Source organism: Papaver somniferum, chromosome 1 (genome assembly GCF_003573695.1).
Source record: "Papaver somniferum cultivar HN1 chromosome 1, ASM357369v1, whole genome shotgun sequence".
NCBI lineage: Eukaryota > Viridiplantae > Streptophyta > Magnoliopsida > Ranunculales > Papaveraceae > Papaver > Papaver somniferum.
Genome location: NC_039358.1, coordinates 44663970 through 44678386, shown reverse-complemented (window position 1 = coordinate 44678386; position 14417 = coordinate 44663970). Strand labels below are relative to the sequence as shown.

The following is a 14417-nucleotide window of genomic DNA, read 5'->3' as shown; positions in this document are numbered from 1 at the left end:
GACTGCATAACAAATTACACATCTGCATGACAAAGTTATGCATCTACAACAAGTTATGTAACCATTGTTTTGGTTGATTTTAGTGTGTACATAAAAAATTGATGCATAATGCAGTATGCATCCATATTTACGGATGCATATCATGTTATGCATCTATTTTCTTGATGCATAAAAGATTGTGCAACAATTTTCTCGATGCATAATGCATTATGCAGTCATATTTTCACGACTGCATAACATGTTATGTAGATATTATTGTAGGTGCATGACAAGTTATGCAACCTTATTTTTTGTTGGTTTCAATACTAAGAAAAAAGTAGCTGCATAACGTATTATGCAACCATTTTCTTTACTGCATAACAAATTATGCAAAAAAAAAAAACTGCAGAATGTGTTATGCAACAAATTTTCTCGATGCAGTATGCATCCATAAATGTCCAACTAAATCCAACTACATTTGATTGCTGCTCTTAACCCCAGTTCATACTACCCCATTCATTCATGTATAGCATCACAAGCATCTCACCATCATTTCAGACCCACTTTTCGTTCACAAAAAACTCCAGTTCTAGCTTCTTAGTTTGTCTCTAATCACCAGTTCACCACCACTGACTGCTTGTTCTTCCATCCATCAAGAACAATTTCTATTGTGTTTTCTTTACACTTCCGGTCAGACCCAATTTCATTTCATTGTTGTTGAAATTCGAAAACAGTCCGTACGAAACTAGACAACAAATATCTTTCCCCAACTTCTTTGTGTTCAATTACATGACTAAAACCACCATATCTTCTTCGTTTTCGAACCCCAGATTTGCTGCCTGCACTGGACCTTGTAATCGAGAACCATTTCATACCCATTCAACAAATATATGTATCTCGACTTCAATCATGCATCAAGTCGTGATCCATCAAAATTCCGAGCTTGAAAATATAGACTGACATCACTTTTTAAGCTGAAATGAAAGATTCTCAGCTCCACTGCCTTCCCAAAAACACCTACTTGCATGTTAAATGCATGTCATTACTCCACAAATTGAAACAAATATTAATTCTGAATTTGCACTATCACATTTGAGATATTGTCAATGCCACTGGTTTCTCTAATCTTCTTTCTCTTCTTGCTTCTCACATCTTTCACAATTTTCTTCCGTTCTAGTTTCTTTAGTTCCCGTTTGTCGTTATTGCACGAAATTCATAACATTCAAATCAATCGGGTTAGCAACTACTTTCACTCCGGTCGTCCGACGAAGATATCTGTAATTGTTACCCTGCATAATCACCATAAACAATCATATTATTGTTATTGCTTCACGATTGTCTTCCTTAGACACAATGTTTCTCTCTCTTGTCTCTTCACCTCCTCCCTTTTTCCAATCTGTTCATTTTCACTTCCTTACTAGCTTAATCAAATCTGCTAAATCCTCCTAAAATAATCCTCTAATCAATCTCTTTAGTTCCCTGCAAAAATCTAAATCAACTTATGGCACCCATGTCCCAGAAATACTCCCATTTTCAATATGTTACAATAGAGAAAAAGTTTTTTCGTCTTTCTACTTACAGATCTAAATCAACTGATGTCATACTAATCAAAAAAGTCTCTGCAAAAACATCTTCGCAAGGGGAAATTTCTCTCTCGCTTGCATCCCATCTAAAAGATCCCCTCTCAATTGTTTCCAACAATGGTGATTCAAGAGCTAATACCTGGAAATATGATGACAAGCGTGTTTGGATGGTCACTAGAAGAGCTGGAAATGATAAGGGATCTTATTCTAGATCAACGTATTCAAAAAACTGATCACCGAAGACGATATTATCGTCTCTCTGAGACAGAACGAGGAGCTGAGAGTATTTATGAAGAAATAAACGAAATCAGAATTTTAGAAAAAATGGGTTTCGTAGAAATTTTATCCCAAAAAATGGGTGCGCGCATGAAGATTTTTGTCTGTGGGTTTCACGGTGGAGAAAATCTGAAAAATGGATTTCCCCGTAGTTTTCACTTTCTATTATAGAAGAAGTTGAGAATTCAAGATTCAACGGGAGGCACGGTGGCCCAGTTCAATCTTGAGGCACGGTGGCCCACTTAGCATACGTGTTTACAAAAGTGAAAACTACAGGGAGACCCATTCTCCCAAACTTTTCTACTATGAAACCCACGCTCAGAAAAACACAGGCGCGTACCCATTTTCTGGAAGAAAATTATTCTCAAACCCATAATTTCTGAAATTATGTTTCGGTCTTTTTTTTTTTTTTCTTCTTCTTCTTCTCAAATTCGTATCTCCCTACAGCTTTCTTTCCTATCTATCGACAGAGTCCAAAATCTCGATTGAGATTAAAAATTGCAGCAACCAAGTTGGGTCCGTTTGTCAACTGGATTGGGTGTATTCAAGGGTTCGTTTGTGATTCGAATCATCTACAGTTGAGGTAATGTTTGAGAGGAAGAAGTTAGGGTCTGATCTGTTGATGTAATTGATTATGAATGAAGTTTTAGAAGATCAGATAAGGAATTTGGTGAAGTTGCAAAACTGAAATCAACAAAGAAAAGGGGATCTGAGACTGATTGATTAAATGGGTTTTGGTAGTTGTGTTCGAAGAATCGGGAGATCGAGATGATGTAGAAGTTTGGGTTGTATTTTAACTCAAGAGAGCCAGGAAAGAAGAATTTCTTACATCCCCTCTTTTCTCTGTCCAAGAGATGTTGTTGTTGTGGTTGATTGTGACAGCAATTGATGATGAATGAGTCTAGTTTATAATTCCTGGAAGAAATGGAGTTATTGGGCTGTGTTGAATGTGAAATTGCAGCAATTGGAGAGCTGAAGGAGATTGTTTCTCAACATACAACAACACCATCAGGTAGCGTATATCAACTGTTCGACAGAAAAGCTGAACCACCATCTTATTACCACCTAGTTCGCAGCTGTTACAATGGTTGCTGCTATGGGCATTGTTGATTATCTGGGTCGTTTAAGAAGAGGAGAAGAAACAAATGCTGTTGTAGATGTTTGTGTGGGTGATGTGTGCTGTTGCCGTGGGTTTGAAACCAACAAGATATCGAAGGATACATGTTGTCTATGGTGAGGGTTTGGTACAATTCTGGCAGCGAGAAAAGAAGGAAGAAAAAGGTGCAGAGTGATTCGCAAATTTGGTTAGTGCTGTGGAAGATTTGGTCAGGCTAAACAACAAGAACATAACCAGCTGCAGCTGCTTGACCACACCGTTTCCTTGCTAGTCTGCTGTGCGTTTGTGGGATGAGTACAAGGGTTGTTTGCAGCGGATGTGGCGTTAATTAGAAGCCAGTAGGGTGAGCTAACTTGGGTACCAATTTGTTTCAGCATCGGATAGAGTTTGGGTCCTTGAAAATAGCTAAGAAAGAGTGTAGCTTCCGTCAGTTTTATGATATGAATGGTTGCAGATTGGTGGTGTTTAGTGTTTGTATCGAACAAGGATTGTTGGAGGCGGTTTATGGTGCGACATTACAGGGTTTAGCACATCAGATTTTGACAGAAGAAGCATTATCAACGGCAGCTTGGTTTGCTGCCAGGATTTGACTTGAATCTATGATGTTTTATTCTACGTCTGCAACAATGGATATGAGGGTGTGCTTGTTGTCCGAGATTGAAGAGTCTGATTTTTGTCGAGATATAGATGGAGAGCTGTGAAGTTGGTGGCTAGTTATGCATGACACGTTGTTATGACTGCATAACATGTCAAGATCAGATTTGATTTTTAGTCTGTTGGGTGTTGTTTTAAGTTGTTATGCAGCTATGAAAATGGATGCATAACCTGTTATGCATTTACAAAATTTGTTGCATAACTTGTTATGCAGTCCAGAAAACGGTTGCATAGCACGTTATGCATCAATTTATTTCGTCACTATTGAAACCAACAAAAACAAAGACTGCACAACTTGTCATGCAACTACAATAATATCTGCATAACATGTTATGCAGTCGTGAAAATTGATGCATAACCTGTTATGCATCCGAAAATATGGCTGCATAATGCATTATGCATCGACAAATTTGTTGCACAATCTTTTATGCATCGAGAAAATAGATGCATAACCTGTTATGCATCCGAAAATATGTTTGCATAATGCATTATGCATTAATTTTTTATGTACGCACTAAAACCAACCAAAACAATATAACTTGTTATAGATGCAGATGCATAATTTGTTATGCAGTCGAGAAAATGGTTGCATAATTCGTTATGTGTCTGCAGAATGTGTTATGCATCTTTTTTGGTGGCTGCATAATGGTTATGTAGTCAGTTTTCGAAATTTTGCCTAAAATGATGATCACCTCCGATTTTTTCGTGAAAAACAAAAATTTAATATTGTTGTTTGTACTCGTTGCGTAACTCTCTTAAAAAAATTTCCAACGATATAAAATTTGTAAAATTCCAAGGCGCGGATTTTTAGATATGTTATATCCAAGTTGCATTTCCAATTATACCCCTGATGCATAACCCGTCATGCGAATGCATAATCCGTCATGCATACATTTTTAATAATTTCATATAATTATGGGTGTCACGGTACCTAAAAGTAATTGTGCGCCTGAGAATGATAATTTTTTTTTTTTGGGTCTCCCCCTCGTTTCCCCTTTACAAAAGTGTGGCTCCAGGGCTCTTAAACAACACGTATGACGTAAAATGTCTAGTTATTCTTCCTCCCAGCGAAAAATGGATTTTGAGAGGTTTTCCGATATTTCACTTGACAAACAGGATTTGCTGAACCAAAGCAGCCGCAACAGCAGCATTTCTCCCAATCTCCCATCCTTTACATAAGGTACCAAAGAGGGAATTTTAATTATTCTTGCTGTAGAATTTTGTCTAGGGTTAAGTTTTATAGAAATCCCGAATTAAAACGTCAGAGATTTAGTGATTTCATAGCTAGGGTCTGAATTGTTGCATCTTTGGAGGATGGATTGTAGTATCATGGAGAATCAAATTCCGATTTCAACAGAAGAACCAAGTTCATTTAGAAATTGGGTTGAGTTGCCTCCTGATGTTCTGGCTCATATATTTCTTAAATTAGTAGCAATTGATATGTTGTTTAGGGCTCAATCAGTATGTTCTATGTGGCGAAAAGTTTCGAGCCTCTGCTGTTTCGTTCTGTGGATATGAGGAATAGGTGGGATTTGTTTGATGGTGGATTCTATGATATGGAAAAGATGGCAAGAGGAGCTGTGGACAGTTGGTTGAGTTCTCCATGGAACATTTTGGTACTGATGAGTTTGTAGATTATATTGCTGATAAGTAAGTGAATCTTCTACCTCAATTTCATATTATGATTTTCTAGTTGTTCATTTGCAGTTTCGGATGGCTTTTCCTTCCATATTATGTCTATTATAACTGTTTCGTTAGGTATGTTGTTTAGGATAATGAAGTTTCTGCTAAAATGTTACTGATTTTAAAACACACACGAATCAATTAGGTTTCTTACTGTTTCTGCTGGAGGTGTTAGCTCTGCCCTGTTGTAGAGTTGCCCATCAAATGTCATTTTCATTTAGATTTTAAATAGATTTAAGGGCGCTATAATGGAACCCGTGAGTGCTCAAAAAGACATTAAAAAATATTTGGAATATTCCAAACGAAAGAATAGACACATTCGCATTCATATATGCTTTTCCTACCTATGGTGTTCTGAATACTCGGCATCCTCTTACCGGATGATACTACTATGTAGGCATACCCGTTGTTGTTTTTTATTGTTTCTTATAAAAGTTGGTCATTTGCGCTTTTTATTTTGAAGATGCCAACCGATCAGCTGATTGATTAAGGTTACTGATCTTAGCAAATTGGTAAAGTCGTAAAGTGCACTGAGCACAAGTGGCACAAAATATTCTTAAGCTCTTTTATCTAGGTTATTGGGATTACTGTCCTTGTTTTTCATTATGCATTTTAAAACAACTTGAATGACATTATGGCAATTTTCTCTCTCAAATAGATGAGCCAGTACAGTGCACCAGGTCTGGCATTTAATGCTCTTAAAACTGTAGGCTAACAGTCAGTTATCAAAGCACTTAGAACCATAGGCTTCGTGGGCTGACAAAGTCCAGCACTGGGGATCGCAGTGTGAACTTCATCTGTTGGAGTTAATTTTTGTTGATTGTGGTGCACCACTCTTACGACTTTGATCAATCCTGCTTTCGAGCATGCTTATCTGTTGTGTAAAATATTGCTCTTGAATATCCAAACCCTTCTTTTTAAAATTACTTTAGGTCTGTCCAATATACAGTGAAGTACTCAGTTATTGGCTAATTGCTGATGATTTTAGAGATTTCATTTTGTGACATAATAGTTTACCAAAGTATGTTATTCTAATTGGCAACCTCCGATTCTAAAACATTGACTTGTCTGTATGCCTAATAACATTATCTCTAACTCCTCTGTACTAATTGTCTGATTCCAGGTGTAGTTCCTTGAGATGTCTTCGGCTTGTATCTTGTTATCAAGTTAGCGATGATGCACTGATTAACATGGCCAAGAAAGCTGTCATGCTGGAGGAACTTGAAATTTGTTACTGCTCTTTCTCAGAGGATATGCTTAAAGCTGTTGGGAAAGCATGCCCTCAGCTAAAATCGTTCCGGCTGAATTCTCGCTGCTTCAGGCGACCACGCATAGAAATTGATGAGGAGGCACTATCCATTGCAGAGAACATGCCTCAGCTGCGGCATCTTCATCTTTTCGGGAATAAATTGACCAATGTAGGCTTGAGGGGTATTCTCGATGGCTGCCTGCACCTTGAATCTCTGGATCTCCGTCAATGCTTTAACCTTAATCTAGAAGCAGATCTGCTGAAGAGTTGCAAACAGAGGCTTATAAAACTAAGGCTTCCAAATGACTCCACTGATGAATATGAATTTGATGCTGCAATCGATGATGGATATGACGAATTCTATGGATATGAAGATGACCCCTCTGGACTTTCTGACATTGACTTCGACGGATATGATGAATATTGTGGAGGCAGTTATATCTCCAGTGATGATGATGATGATGGTGTTGGATTCGGCTACTACGAATCTGAGTATCTTGGTTTCCTCTGACGATTAGGTTGTGATTTCTGTGACTGCCGTCTTTTGCTTATCTTACTAGTTAGACTTTTCTTTTTCTATTGTCTTTCTATATATGGATTCTGTAAGAATATCTCTGTGACACGCCACACCTAAACCGCCTATCACTCTTCCTTCAATTCTATTATCATTATCTGATATCTGTTTGAATTTCAATTATCAATCATTTTGACATGGCAATTTATGTCTGATGATCAGGCCTATTATCAAGATTAAACAAAAGAAAATGTTAACGCGGGTTGCCATAAAAGTGTAGGTATGGAATTTTTACCAGCCGTGTGAACGTCTCCAACTTTGTTTAAACTATTTCTAATGAAAACTTTTGGAGCAAACAAGGTTGTTCAAGGTTGTTTAGAGCATCCGTAATGTTGTTGCCAAAAGCGATATTTGACCAAAAAAAGAACACCCAGGTGCTGCCAGGGTTGCTAAACTGGCAAATTGCTAAACCAATTGTGACAACTGAATTTTGGGCATTGCCTCACTGGACATTGCAAACCAAAGGAAGCTACACTCCATGGGTTGGGACAAACTCACCAAACCAAAACAAAACAGCTAGGCGTTGGACACAATTTTTACACAAGTCTCTATTAACCGGTCATACAATTACAATTACAACTACAACTATAACTCTCTAATTTGTGAATTCAAGAGTTAAAGAAAAAGACCAAAAAAGTGCGCATATTCTTCTTCATTGCTACACTAACAAAAAGAGGTATTGAAACTCAATAACACAAGAAATCAATAGATGATCGAATTGACAAGCCATCATTTTCCCTCAGCAGCCATCTTCCTTTTGATCTCATGAGCTGTGTTGAACATGCCAAGAGTTGGAGTGTTGCACACAAAGCACTTTTTGTTTTTGGAATGATGCTGTGGACATAAGAAAATCAAGTAAGATTCTGGTAAAGAGAGATCAAAAACAGGAAGACTACAGGTAAAACTCAGTAAAACAAGAAAACACAGGTTTATGCTTACTAAAAATTCTGTAAACAAGAAAACACAGATTTCTGGCCTTTGTTTTATGGCATATCTGAAAGTATAAAAAGCCTAGTCCAATTGACCAAAAGCCTAGTCTTTGAGGATAAAAAGCCTAGTCCCATTGACCTCATTGAAATCATAAAAAGGGACTGGAACAGCATCCCTATCACAGGGCTAGAAATTTAGGTTTCAAAAACCTGAACAAACCAGAGCTAGCAGGGAAGTGATCAGGTTCAGATGGACAGCAGCAGAGGTCTAAAACAAGTCAGCATTCCAAATGATGACAAATTCATAATGGATTGTTTTGCTACAAAGTCTAGTGCTTTAGAAAAAGTTGTGAGTCTGTTATGTTGAGTGTAATGACTAGGTTAAATCAGTTTAAATCTTTCAAGTCTAGCTTCCTCACTAGAAACTGTAACAAATATGCAGATACTTTTGCTAGGGTAGTCAGGAACCATTCAAGACGTCAGATTTTTTCTGATAACATGGATGACCATCAAATCTAAATCTTGTTGCTCTCTTTCATTAGCAATTTCTCTCGTTTATCAAATAAAACGTTTATGCTTGAAATTTGCCCACGCATACCTAACACTGTACTGTTACCATAATCTAAGACCATGCGAGCTAACTAAAGTATTATAAAAGATAATTGTATGTGGTTTCTACGTTAATGGCTACACCATTGTAATGATTGTCATTGTTTTACGGGATGATAACATATATTATCAAACTTGCAAGCGCAACACAACTACGTAAATAAACATATGTTATCAAACACTTCGAGATTCAGCGAAAATTTCCGGTTAGAAAATAAGTACCTTAAGAGCACAATGCTCACAGAAATAGTGCTTGCATTTGGTAACCACGGGATCCACGAAAGCCTGTCGACAAATGAAACAAGCAAAAGGAAGCGCATCTTCATCATCATCACTCGCATTTGCTTTTTCATTCTCATCCTCGTCATCATCATCTGCTTTTAAAGCTAAATTCCTCTTTCTAATCTTCTCAGCTTCCTCCCATTCCCTCTCCATCTGCCATCCAGACTTATAATCTCCTCTATCATGCATAAACTTACAAGAATCTCCAAACCCACAGTACCCAGTCTCCTTATAATCCTTACATATATCCGGCTGATAATCCCACCTCGCAGACGTACGAATATGAGCAGAAGCCCTAAGTGGTCCATGTGCACCACCAGCTTTCTCACCAGCAACTGTATGTTCTCTTCTAAACCCGGCTTTAAAATCTGTATACCCATGTATACCTTTATAAAGCTTCTCATCGCTAGGCTTCTTATCCTTATTCTTCTTCAACGCCTCTTCTGCTCGCTTAAGTACTCTCTCACGTATCGCCCTTGCATCATTAGAAAAATCAGTTTCAGTTTCTAACGTCGCTGTAGCTCTGCTATCGTGTTGAACCTGAATTACTTTCGACGACTCAAAATGAAATCTCCTAGACTCATCAGGCTCTTGATTTGTTTCAGCCACATGTTTTGTCGAAAAATGTAACTTATTATCAGCCTTTGGAGCCAATTTGGGTTTCTGAATCACTGAAGAACCTTCTTCTCCATTGTCCTCCTCTTCATCATCATTCTTTCGCTTTCTTATATTTTTATTCTTCGATGGCTTACGAAAGAAACTACACACTGAGAACGACAAAAGAAACAACAACTAATCAATTAGCAAATTCAAAACTAAAAAACAAAGCAAAATACCAGATTAAACCCTAATACTACCATCAGAAATACCCATTACTAATGGTCTCCTCAGTTTGAACCATCTCCCACTGAGATTCAAACCCACTTAAATTCAAATACCAAATAAAGCAACAGCCACCTGACTGTAAAATAATCAAGTGTGATACCGCTTCCTTGATGGATTCAGAAGAACCTCTCTTGGCAATTGGCATTGGTCTAGAACTTAAGAGGGGCCAAAGCGTATTGCCTTATGCTCAACAGGGTGAAAGCTAAATCTTTTGCAATCAGCAATTGAATGTTACAGCTCTTGATTTTTATGAAACTAAAACAGTAAACAGAAACAAAATAAGATTTAAGAAGATTCATCATAAATACATACCTGGTTCTTTAGATGGTTCTTTCACAGGATTAGTGGATGATGGTTCAGTAGATCGTTCAGGTAGATTAGAAGGTTCGGAATCCGCCATAATTTCCTTTCCTAATCTAAGTATTTGTTTAAGAAGAACTTAATGAAGAGAAATTCAGAGTCTGTGGAGAAGAAAAAACACTAGGGTTTATGGGGTCGAATTTCCTTTCGCTAGATGATGATCAAATCTGTTTATGGGGATTGTAACGATAATGATTTGGGGTTTAAGTGTGAATCGAGATTTTTTAACCAGGAACATTTGGTTTGTTTTGGAGGTTGTAATTAAAAAAGAAGAAGAAGTGGTGGCGGAGGAGATTGTTCTGCTGGCTCAAGGCTTATAGCAAACAACTCGAGCTTCCATGTTTGTACTGTGGGACCCACTGATTTGAGTCGGTTTTTGAATCGCTCAAAACTAGGGTCTGTGGGACTCACTGTTGTCACTAGTCTCCTATCCTATCATGTTTGTTTTATTCTGCTGACTCACGTCTGCATCAGATTTGGTTTCTGACTCGTATCAGGTCAGATTGATTGTTTTTTATTTTGAGTTATGTCTGACTTAGGACTCGGACCCATCTGAATATGCCCCGACTTATGACTTAGGACTCGGACCCATCTGAATATGCCCCGGCTTATGGGACCAAACCACTGACTCAGATTCAGATGAGTCAGATGATTTTCATTCAAAACTAGGCAAGTCAGATACAGACAAGTCAGATACAGAAAATAAATAAATAAAATAAATAAATCATGATGCATTTTTTGAAACACCATCAAATGCTACGTCAGTTTCAGAAACAGATCCGGTGATCCATCCCAGCTTTTGTAACTGTTGTCTTGAATTCGTTCAAGCTGTGAGTTAGAACTTGCTAGAGAGTTTAGTCAAACCATTCCTGCATAGCTTATGCATTCTTTCACCTGTATGAAGACAACCTTGGATACATTTCCGCAAGAAGTTGAGGATTCTAGGAGAGAGTTGGGTCTTCCAGAATTTCTTCCAAGAAATGCACGGAGAACATAGCAAACTCTGGTCAAGAACCATTCTAGCCGATCGAGCTAATCTTCTTCCGTTTTGATGCAAAACAAAAGATAGTCGGCTATCTCTGTGGAGTCTATAACTCAACAAGTGAAAACATTGTCCTCAACCTGAATACTGAAATTACGGTTTTGATTAATACCCGTAGAAAAGAGGGACCAATCTTCAGCATTTTTTGTTTTACATTACTCAGAAAAAGACAGAAATACTACTTACAAATAGTAAAAATCAGTCACCACTGGCACAACCATTGCATCCGCAATGTACACATTCAATGACCTTTTCATCCCTCAGGTGCTTGGGAACTCTACATACGCAAGTGGTGCCGAAGTTGTGGTCCCGTGGCTGAATACATTGCAGGCAGCATAGGCGTTCATATCCCGACTGCATTCAAAGACACACAGCAAGGAAAGTATAAGTTAGATAGCTTTAAATCGATTCTATTACATATAAACTTCTATGAGAAACTAACTGTATAATGGATTTTGCATTGAACAATATGATTTAAGCCCATGAACTAAATGATAAGGAGTTAGGAGCATTTGTAGTATGGTTTGCTGAGCCCATTGTTTTAAAATTAAATATACTGAGAACAAAACAAACTAAAGTAGTTCATCGATTACTAGAAAGAGAGAACACTCAGAACACACCTTCTTCCAGTTGGCAATTAGGTTGCGATCAGCGTACCCTTGGTCCAAACAGAACTCATACAGCTCCTTAGAAATTTCCTTCCTTCTGTAGAAAAGATCATAGATATATCTACTCTTCTGATGTGCGATATTAAAAATGGGCCATAATGCTTCACACTTTCTCTTTCCATCATGTGGGTCATTTTCAGCTGTTGCAGAAACATATAACAGTCCGAACGTGTTGGTTTTATGTGAATGTAAACAGTGTAAAACAGTCCGCCAAAGTAAAGTAAGATAAAAATCAGACTAGGCTACTATTGTACATTTGTGCTGAATTAAGAAAGAAAATGAGGTACCTTCTCTCATCTTTGCTTCCAACTCACGTAGAGTGGGCTCAATCAGCTCCCAGCCATTTGGATATCTGACACGGTTGGTCTTTATCTTAGGCATGTTTTGAGCTGCAATATCAATTTACAATTTAGCACCTATTGACTGGAAAGACGAACAATTTATTAAGAACTGGTAGTTCTTACCTAGGACCACCAAGTAGTGGACAAAAGATAATAAAGAAAACTCAATAATTCAATAGCTTCTCTGATAAACTACAAAGATTCTATTTATGCAGATTCAGGCATCCTAATAAAACTCTAAACTGATTCCATAAAGACTCAGGCTGAAAAAACACTAAAACCTATTCCTAAAGTTATTAGGCTATTGAGGAAGAATAACTCTTATGAGTGAAAAAAACCTCTCAAAAATCTAGAAACTCATTAGTACCAACTAAAGCCGTTATGCGACATCTTCGCAACAACTATCATCATCCCTTGTCAGAAATTTGCCGCTTGGATCATCATAAAAGATTTCATAACAAAGTTGATATGTATGTACGTCCGAGCCCAACATGTACTCCTTCCGAGGACTGCAGAAACATTAAAAGTTTCTCTATTTCTCAAAGGTTTCACCATGCTTCGTTTCAAGCATCATATTCCATGGCTGGTTTAATTCATCAATTTGCATCTTGAATCATTAAAATTAAACAGTCCCAGAATATCAAAATTCATTGATGATGCGCACTGAGTTAAACAAACCCACTACAGTTAATCTTTAAAGACGAATAATCGAACAAGTCATCTAACCCAACATTTAAAAGTCTAATCTCATCAGACTCTGAACTCCCATCTTTCAAAATCTTACAAACATAAATCGAAGTCACAGTCCTATTGCATGCGAAACCAAATCGAATTCGTGGCTTAATCTTGGGAACAAAAATAAAGAAAAACAAATCGAATCCATGGCTTTATAAATTCCAGAGCAAAATTGAAATCAAAAACAAAACCCTAACAAGTAATTACAATGATTCTTTGTCTTACCTTCCGGTGTTGGTTTGTTGCTGGTGATTTGAAGTGTGGAAACCGAATCTGATTTCTGAACTGAACTACTCAAGAGTGAAAAAGAGAAACTGAGAGGCGGAAGAAGAGGCTGAACAGAAGAAGTGGGATTGTAAGAAAGTTTTTCTTTTTACACTGGGTTAAAGCCCAAAGGTTATATAATAAAGTTTAAACTTGCCCAGGTCCTAGGAAAAGAAAAAAGAAGAACTCTGATTTTGGGCATACCTAAATCTTTCTAGGCATACAAAACAATAGTCTCATCTTGAGTGACTTTATAAGGGGTACCCTATGGATAGTTCAATTACCTATATACCGATGATACAAAAATCTAAAATCAATTTTCTATAAAATCAAAATCAGTTTCCCTTACCATCTCTTCTTCTTCCTCCTCCTCTAGCCGAACTCTTCCCCCTCCTGCGAAAAAAAAATTCATCATCGTGATTAATTGTCGATTCGTAAAAATTTGATCGTCGATTAAACTGAACCACATAATGACTCGTACAAATAAAAGCAGGGACTAGGCAAACCAAATCGTCTTCTAATCCATCAATTGAAGAAGAAGAACCAATTGAAGATGAAGGTGTAGAAACTGAAAATCAACCACAAATTGAACTAGAAATTGAACCAACTGATCCAACTCCGGAAATGAGGATAAGAAAGCAAGTTTTACAAACCCAATCTCCTATTTGCTGTTTTTCATCGATTGAATGACGGTTACAGTGTTGGGTTAGGCTCAAAATTGAGTTGCGTTTTTAGCCGAACTGTTCTTCACAAAAGCTTCATGTAAGTGTATATGAACAGTTCGACATGAAATTTCATGAAATTTCATGAAATTTCAAGCCGAACCTAGTCACAGATAGAGATGCATAGGGGTTCGGCGTATTCGATAATCATAATATGTGCCGAACCTAGCACATTTACGAGGTTCGGCTATTACGATATTCTCAATATGTGTCGAACCAATAACAATATTTTAACCCAAAAAATAACAAATTGATGTTCGGCTCATACGAATTTCGAAATATAAGCTGAACCAGTAATTATTTTTTTCCGAGCTATTCAGGATGTTGTTCCGCTTACTATGAAACTTTCATATAAGCCGAACTAGTGTCTAGAAAAAGGGTTGGAATTGAAAATTATAGGTTCGGCGCATGCAGTAAACATATTCAGTGAGCCAAACCGTTCATCAATTGGTAGATTCGGCTCAT

The 14417-nt window shown here is 37.4% G+C and overlaps 2 protein-coding genes and 1 pseudogene across 4 annotated transcripts; 1 reads left to right on the top strand and 2 right to left on the bottom strand.

Moving 5' to 3' along the window:
- The first annotated feature begins 4661 nt into the window (after positions 1–4661).
- On the top strand, positions 4662–7214 carry LOC113328353 (annotated as a pseudogene).
- Positions 7215–7598: 384 nt separating this feature from the next.
- LOC113284697 (zinc finger CCCH domain-containing protein 1-like) lies at positions 7599–10469 on the bottom strand. 2 transcript variants are annotated; one of them, XM_026534174.1, is made up of 3 exons: positions 10133–10469; positions 8876–9702; positions 7599–7949 (listed from the first exon to the last, which is right to left on the bottom strand). In XM_026534174.1, exons 1-3 carry the CDS (start codon positions 10218–10220, stop codon positions 7845–7847), a joined length of 1020 nt encoding a protein of 339 aa, XP_026389959.1. In that variant the 5' UTR covers positions 10221–10469; the 3' UTR covers positions 7599–7844. The 2 variants fall into 2 exon arrangements, with proteins under 2 accessions (XP_026389959.1, XP_026389960.1); XM_026534175.1 differs by having other exon boundaries at positions 7657–7949; positions 8876–9705; positions 10148–10469.
- A 328-nt stretch (positions 10470–10797) lies between these two features.
- On the bottom strand, positions 10798–13321 carry LOC113328338 (protein BUD31 homolog 2-like). 2 transcript variants are annotated; one of them, XM_026575456.1, is made up of 5 exons: positions 13192–13321; positions 12178–12279; positions 11843–12030; positions 11409–11576; positions 10798–11309 (listed from the first exon to the last, which is right to left on the bottom strand). In XM_026575456.1, the coding sequence occupies exons 2-4, from the start codon at positions 12269–12271 to the stop codon at positions 11421–11423; spliced, it is 438 nt and encodes a 145-aa protein (XP_026431241.1). In that variant the 5' UTR covers positions 12272–12279; positions 13192–13321; the 3' UTR covers positions 10798–11309; positions 11409–11420. The 2 variants fall into 2 exon arrangements, with proteins under 2 accessions (XP_026431241.1, XP_026431248.1); XM_026575463.1 differs by having other exon boundaries at positions 10798–11302.
- Between the last annotated feature and the right edge of the window lie 1096 nt (positions 13322–14417).

What these genes read in the sequence shown, in the direction of transcription:
- LOC113284697 (XM_026534174.1), bottom strand. Translation starts at nt 10,220, where the DNA reads ATGGCGGATTCCGAACCTTCTAATCTACCTGAACGATCTACTGAACCA. An exon ending in AGAACCATCTAAAGAACCAG is followed by an intron (nt 9,703 to 10,132) that starts GTATGTATTTAT and finishes TGTCGTTCTCAG; the next exon opens with TGTGTAGTTTCTTTCGTAAG. An exon ending in GTGAGCATTGTGCTCTTAAG is followed by an intron (nt 7,950 to 8,875) that starts GTACTTATTTTC and finishes TTATGTCCACAG; the next exon opens with CATCATTCCAAAAACAAAAA.
- LOC113328338 (XM_026575456.1), bottom strand. Translation starts at nt 12,271, where the DNA reads ATGCCTAAGATAAAGACCAACCGTGTCAGATATCCAAATGGCTGGGAG. An exon ending in GGAAGCAAAGATGAGAGAAG is followed by an intron (nt 12,031 to 12,177) that starts GTACCTCATTTT and finishes TTTCTGCAACAG; the next exon opens with CTGAAAATGACCCACATGAT. An exon ending in TAATTGCCAACTGGAAGAAG is followed by an intron (nt 11,577 to 11,842) that starts GTGTGTTCTGAG and finishes CTTTGAATGCAG; the next exon opens with TCGGGATATGAACGCCTATG.